At 40.0% G+C, this 7,756-nt stretch overlaps 1 protein-coding gene across 1 annotated transcript; it reads left to right on the forward strand.

The window, feature by feature from the left end:
* Positions 1-867: 867 nt before the first annotated feature.
* On the forward strand, positions 868-1,311 carry LOC136839693 (protein FAM200A-like). Its single transcript, XM_067106046.1, has one exon. It carries the CDS (start codon positions 868-870, stop codon positions 1,309-1,311), a length of 444 nt encoding a protein of 147 aa, XP_066962147.1.
* Positions 1,312-7,756: the final 6,445 nt, after the last annotated feature.

Raw genomic sequence — 7,756 nt, forward strand, 5'->3', positions numbered from 1 at the left:
AAGCCTGATAACATCATCATTACTTACGCTATTAAATCTAGTCAGTTTTTTATTTGGATCTGGTTCAGTACTTATCTGATTCGGCTTTTCAACAAGCGTCACAGTTATTATATTCTAATTATTCGCTAAAAATTCAAGAAAATGATCAGCCAATTCTTGACTACTGAAACGCTCAGGAAGCCTTTTTAGTTTTCTGAAAGGATAACTATTGTGCCGGCTTTGTATGTCCGTCCGCACTTTTTTTCTGTCCGCACTCTCTGATCGCCCTCAGATCTTAAAAGCTACTGACGCTAGAGGGCTGCAAATGTTGATCATCCACCCTCCAGTCATCAAACATACCAAATTGCAGCCCTCTATCCTGAGTAGTTTTTATTTTATTTAAGGTTAAAGTTAACCATTATCATGCACCTGGCAACGATAAAGGCCATGCAACCACCGGGCCGTGGTTAAAGATTCATGGGCCGCGGCTCATACCGCATTATATCGAGACCACCGAGAGAAATATTTTCGGTGGCCTTGATTATACGCTGTACAGAAAACTCGATTACGCTGAAGAAACTTCGGCGCATTTTTTACTTGTTTCCTATACATTTCCAGTTAAACTATCAAGAATGCTGTGTAATTCATTCATATCCATACAGTACATGCTTCTCGGATTTCTGTTATAATATCGGGTTTCCTCTTTCGTATCAAATTACTTTAACGCAGTGGTTCCCAGCCCCATGGTCACGTGGCTTTTTCTGAGGGTCGCTGGAGGGTCTTAAAATAATAATAATAATAATAATTCAGGGCTGGTCACGTTTTAATTTTCAGTAATGTAGCTGATTTACTTCCGTGAAGATTCTCCAGGACACATACTTTCAAAAGATGCGCGCTAATAAAGCACCCATACTCATGCGTTGCCCAGGTATATTCCAGAAAAAATTGAAAAAGCATAGCTGGATCTGGAATGCTTTCACTGTGAATGTCACTGAGGTTGGAGAAGATATTCCAGGTTTTCAAGAAGAACTTATAGACCAGGAAAATCAAGTGCAGAAGCAAGTCTTTGAAAACCTCCAGTATTCAAAATTTTGGATTCAACTCAAGGATAAGCCCATTCTGACTCGGGAGGCTGTCAAAGCTCTTCTCCCTTTTCCAACAACATATCTGTGCGAAGTTGAGTTTTCAAGTCTTGTTACGATCAAGACTCAAGCAAGAAACCGGCTGGATCCCCACCGTGACTTGTGGTGTACTCTAACAATGAGTATAAATATAAAACCCAACTTTGAGAACCTCGTCCACAAAATGAAGCAGTTTCAAGGTAGCCACTGAGAAAACTTTTCGAGTTTTTATAATTTGTTGTAGTCTTTCTTTCAACGCGGTTCATGGCCATTCCCAAGGCATATTACTTGGTTCTTACACAAGCCATTTTTATATATAATTCATTATATTAATTTTATGAATCACTGAAATTTATCAGCAAAGTACAAAAAGCTGTGATTGCTAGCCACCGAAGAAAAATTTGTATTTTTTTTTTTTTGTGATCGGATATGCAAGTAAAAGTTCATGCTTTTTAACACTTGTTTTCTTTTCCGTTTCAAATTTATTAAAATTCATTGTGTTAGTAAATATAAACTTACATAAATAGAATAACGTTAACTCATAAACATTCGCAAGTATAACTGTAACATGAAAAGGGTTGGATTTATTACTCCATGTTCTCACATTTAGGGTCGCTGGTCCAGGTTAAGACTGCATTTAGGGTCACAACCCAAAAAGGTTGGGAAACACTGCACAATTTAACGGCTTTCTATTGTTTTGCAGCCTCTCTGTGCATTTTCAGTCTTCGGCCTTCGCCATTTGCTCTCCTCACGTCCTTTTCTGTCTCTTCAGTCTCCGCGTCTCACCACTGAATCAAGACGAACTTCCCTTAATGATCATGCGTTACCCCCACAATGGGACCTTTCTGTCACATTCAGTTTAATTACCCGATTGTAAACACTCACAAGACAATTTACTGTCTGCTGTTAATAGATGTATGTTTTTATTATCACAGGTAACATTTATATCTTCATTTATTTTCTAGATCACTTCGTGTGGAAAAAATATACGGAGAGAAATTCGATCTATTCATAAAATTTATTGTCTTTATCACGCTGTATTTCAGTAGCGGTGTCCGAAAAGTTAAGAGTTTACGTACTGGAGGGATGGCGCCCTTCTCCTCCACATCAATATTCCTCCTCGACGGGGGACCTACCTTGACGCGGTAAAGGGGCACTTGAACCCCTGGAATTTGTTCAAGGGTTCGGGTCCAAGAGTCCTATACAGTATATTATCTCGTTTTCATGTGGTTCTTGTGGAATTTCCCACTTTTGGAAAAAAATTATTTTGACCTGGTAAATAGGACATGGTATCATAGCTGGGACTGGGGTTTCTATCTGAAGCTAATAGTGAGAACTGTAGCATGATCATCAACTACCTGATAATGTTTGGAACTGAGAGATATCACATTGACAGCTCAAGGGCGGAGCTATTCTGGAGAACTGGGCCATGGATTCCAGCGTATCATGAAAATTATTCGAAAACAATTAATCGAAAACAATTATTCGAAAACATTTATTCGAAAAACAGCTATTCGAATGGAAAGTTGTTCGAAAGAAAGTTATTCGAAAGGACAATTATACGAAATGATAAGTATTCGAAATGTTGTTTGAACCTTACTCTAATAAGCAATTGTTCAAATAGGCAAATAACTGATTGAATGTTTGTTTGAACGTTATCCGATTTTCTTAGTTCAAATGTTTGTTTGAACGTTATCCGATTTTCTTAGTGGTAATAAACGTCGTGAAGGACATCAAGCACCAGGGACTTCATTTCTTCGGAATACTGCAGCCCTTCAGTGATGGCCGAATACATTTCAAGTGAAAAAGGCAAGCCTATGCTTAAAATCGATGGTTTCCTATTCGTGAAAGACAAGCAAGTTGGTAACAAGATATATTGGAAGTGCAATAAGTTCGCATCGTATTGCAAAAGCCGAACAATTACCAATGATGGTGAAGTGATTAAAGTTCCTCGTGAACATAACCATTCCGGTGATGCTGTCAATACAGAAGTGCGCAGTTTTATGAACAAAGTGAAAAGTGATGCGAAAGAAAGCCGTGATTCTCCTCAGTATGTCATTTCTGCAGCTGCATCGCAATTAAGTGAAAGTGCCGCGCAAGCTTTACCACAAATAAGCTCTATAAAAAGAACTATTCACAACGTAAGACAAAAAGAAAGAGCAGGCTTAGCTAATCCAATTCATAGACGGGAAATTGTTTTAACAACTGACCAAACTAAAACTCATAAAGGGGAGCAGTTTTTGCTATATGATTCCGGCCATTACGATGATAGAATGCTTATATTTGCAACTCAGAATAATTTGAGTCTACTTGAGAAGAGTGCAAATTTACAAGTGGACGGAACATTTAAAACTGTACCTCAGTTATTTGAACAATTATATACTGTACATGCTGTGAAGAATAATTACACCATTCCTGTGGTCTACGCCTTACTTCCAGATAAAAGGGCTGAAACTTATAGAAGATTATTTGCTCAAATTAAGTCTATGGTTCCAAATTTACAAGTTTCAACCATAACTTCAGACTTTGAACTTGCAGCTATAACTGCTGTTAAAGAAGAATTCAGCACAGCTTCTCATTATGGATGCCTTTTTCCACTTAGGCCAGTGCTTGTATCGAAAGATATGTGATTGTGGTCTGAAAGTGAGATACGATACAGATTCCGAATTTGCTTTAAAAATTGAATGCTGTTAGCCCTAGCCTTTGTCCCCGTTGACAAAGTTACTGAATCATTTGAAACTTTACTAGATTCAGATATATATCCTCAAGATGTAAATCCTATTTTAGATTATTTTGAAGATTCATGGATTGGTCGTCCTTCAAGACGTCATCGACGTAGTCCTTATGTTTTGAAATAAGTATGTGGTCTTGTTTTGAGAGAGTCAATACTGATTTGCCTAGGACTAACAACGCACTTGAAGGATGGCACAGAGCTTTTTACAGCAAATGTCATCTCATCATCCAACAATATGGAAGTTCCTAGATGCTTTAAAAAGAGCAGGGTTTACAAGAAATTCACATTGCAAAAGTAAGAGCAGGAAGCACAAATATGAAGAGTTCCAAGAAATATCGTGACTTGAATGAAAGGATAAAAAAGTTAGTGGCAACCTTTGAAGAGTACTCAATATTAGAGTATTTGCGCGCTGTAGTGCATAACTTGCATTTATAAGTAAATCTGTTTTATCATGAATCTATTTTAATAGTTTTAGTAATAACATTCATACTTAAAAGATTTCATCCTTTTTGGTATTTTTACACATTTGTTTAAATAAAAAATTTTACATTTCGAATAATTACCATTTCGTATAATTGTCCTTTCGAATAACTTTCTTTCGAACAATTTTCCATTCGAATAATTGTTTTTCGAATAACTGTTTTCGAATAATTGTTTTCGATTAACTGTTTTCGAACAATGTTCACATAATCGATTCCAGGGGTGGTCTGGTTCTAGGGATAGGACTCTTGGCATCCTGTCCAGTATGCCCATAATACGATTAATTGGGGATGATTGTATTCCTGTAATACTCTCAGTCCCAACATGCAGGTCTGACCTACACTTGGGCCACCCTAAATATGTTGTACCATCCCCCAGTGGGATAAGCTAGGGAGCGGACATTGATGGAAGAATAAGCTACATGAAAGGCTGATGGTATCTTTTGAAGATTTTCGGGTTTACTTAATTTTTTTCTATTATTCGATCTCTATGAATGATGATACAGAATTGAGTACTCCTGGACCCTTTGATGATAGGCTACTGTTCCGGCACAGATGACGATCTCTGCACCCTCCTTGGATATTGAAAATTCTCCAAATGCTGATGACCTTGGATCGACTTCAAGACATGAGGCCTTTACTTTAGAATCTGCTGAAAGTGTCAATCAGTTGCTTACAACACTAGAACCATTTATTTGCTCAAGTATTGAGCCTGAAGAAGATAAGTCTACCGTATTCATCGAGTCTCTTCCATTAGATATGATGATTTAAATAATATATGAGGAATTTAGAAAATATGGAATTATTAAGGAAATTGGAATAAAATTGGCAGACTTACACACTTTGAAATATCCAACTGGAGGATTACTATGGGTTAAGATCAAAGAAGTAAAGCCTCACTACAATTTTAATAATGCCAATGGTGTCATCTTCCACCAGGTTTTATATGAATTTTCAGAGGAGGAGATCCTTGATATGTGTCCTCCCAATGTTTGGAGAGTATTTAAAGTACCTAGGTCTTTCATGGTTATTTTTACATTAGAGACTTACCAAATATCATTGAAATTGGATAAGAGATAATCAATATGCGACCATTTCAATGTTTCAACATTCTTGGTTATGGTCATCCATCCCGGGCATTTACAAGACCTAAGCTCTGTGGTACATACTGTCTCCCAGAGCATGATGATTGTTGAAGACAGTTGAGTGAAAGAGATAAGGATTGAAACTCTTACAAGGATGAACAGGGAGCTTTGCTTCAAGCCCACGCACAGCACATAAGAGTGGGATATGCAAAGAAATTCATAGCTAGGACAACTAAATATAGTGAAATAGTAAGAGAAAAATATAATAATTCCACTTTCCTCTGCAAGCAACCACTACCTAGGAAGGAATATCTTTCTATAAGTAATCTACCTCCTCAGCCTAGGTAAAGGAGCTCCATCCCTCGAAAGAATCAGCTTCCTGATTCAGAGCTTGAAATTGTCAAGCTCCAGAACCTCCTCTGTGGGAGCTTCTCAAACCCCAACTCTAGGGGCACTTCAGGCTTCTTCAGAAACCTTCCAAGTCTCATCTGTAGAGGCATCCCAGGTAATCTCTCTCCCAGATTTAGGGAATCTTCACAAGAGAGATTGCAGGCTGCTGTATCTCATGTGGCAGAGCTACATCAATCAAATATGGAATATGAAATGGCAAGTTTTAAAAGATTATGTACATCTCTGTCACTTGGCCCAACAAGACAAGGCAAATCTTCATATTAAGTTATACCATCAAAAAAGTCTTCCTCCTCTGAGATGCTGAATTGACCACCAAAAAAGACTAATGTGACCAAGTCTCCACGAGGTAAACCCTCTCTTTCAAAAACCTCATATCATTAATTTGATCAGCCTGTAAGAGCCCGTCGCCCCGACACTATCTCTTCCAAACACACGTGTGTGTTCGTGTGTTCGAGGGGACAAGACAAAACAAGAGCATCTCATTTTCTTTCTCTGAAGGAACGAAACTTCTACCATACAATATTTCCGTCTGTTTCTCCCTAACCATTGTTGTCTTGATATATGTACAATGACCACTACTTGCATTGCCATGCAAGCATTCTAATCATGTGCTCATAATGTTCCACCGAATCTTCTGTATCAAACTGTATATATGTTTCTGTTTGTGAAGATGCCAAATGTCTCGCCATTTCACATATATTATGCTACTGCATTGTATTCATTAATCTGTCTCGAATCTCATGCAATTGGCCATATGTAGAATATCCTGGCCTTTCCATTGATATATGTTTCATCACAGTACGTTTATCATGTCTCTCAATATCGCCATCTGTTTGTCTGCCAACAAACACAGATGCCCGAATCGTTACCTCTGTTTTGCCCTGTCTGTGTGTAGATGCTGCTTTACCGCTCGCACACGCCAATAACATCTTCGAAGATTCTGTACATTCATAGCATACTAGCTACCTGTGCCTACTACTCAATTCTTCTTTTTTCCATCTGTTGGCCTCTCCCACTAGCCAACACTCACTGCTATCGTACTTTTATCCTCATTTGATGGGTACCTTAGGGTTCAAAGAGGTTGCAACCTTGCCTGTTAAACCTTTTCATTTCAAAATTTCACCCCACCAAAATCACTTTGATGTATCATAATAAAGTTTTCATTAACCTACCCATCTCACAGACTCATCATCAACATATAGTTACGGGCTGCTCTAGAAGCAAGAGCCCGTGCTGGCACAAGGCCAGCTAAATCTAAAACAACAACAACAATGTACATTCACTTACGGACCGCTCTAGGAGCAAGAGCCCGTGCTGGCACAAGGCCAGCTAAATCTGAAACAACATGTACATTCATTCAGTAAGGAACTACCAATAAACCAGTCAACACCCAGCCAATATGTCACTCAATCCCGTCCTTACACTGGTGATCCCGGAGTGACCCGAAGGACCCGGCCGACCCAAGATGACGACCCACGCACCAACAGACCCCTTCGCCGCTTCCCGCGGTTCCCGAGCTCTAAGTGGATGTCCGACCCTCCGAGATGACCCACCCCACCACCGGAGCCCTGGACTCCTCCTCCAGGAAACCTAAAGCCGCCCCCGGACTCGTACCGGACGAGCTGACCAACGAAGGACCAGCCGACGTCATCCTTCAGCCTGCTGCCGCCCCCCTCAAGCTGGCTACCGAAGGATCAGCCGCCGTCATCCTTCAGCCCTCGAGCCAGCTACCGAAGGACCAGCCACCGTCATCCTTCAGCCGTCCCCCTCCAGCTGGCTACCGAAGGATCATCCGACGTCACCCTTCAACCCGCTACCGTCCTCCTCGAGTTCCTACCGGCCGGCGCCGCCCTTCAGCCTCCTACCCGCCCCTAGCCCAAGCCCTTCGAGCCAATTACGATTGTCAGCAAGATGATTTCTGCATCGATGCCTTGCTTGTGGGAGGAG

The sequence above is a fragment of the Macrobrachium rosenbergii genome, chromosome 6, assembly GCF_040412425.1.
Source record: "Macrobrachium rosenbergii isolate ZJJX-2024 chromosome 6, ASM4041242v1, whole genome shotgun sequence".
Lineage (NCBI taxonomy): Eukaryota > Metazoa > Arthropoda > Malacostraca > Decapoda > Palaemonidae > Macrobrachium > Macrobrachium rosenbergii.

Coding starts and splice junctions, on each gene's coding strand:
- LOC136839693 (XM_067106046.1), top strand. CDS start 868: ATGCGCGCTAATAAAGCACCCATACTCATGCGTTGCCCAGGTATATTC.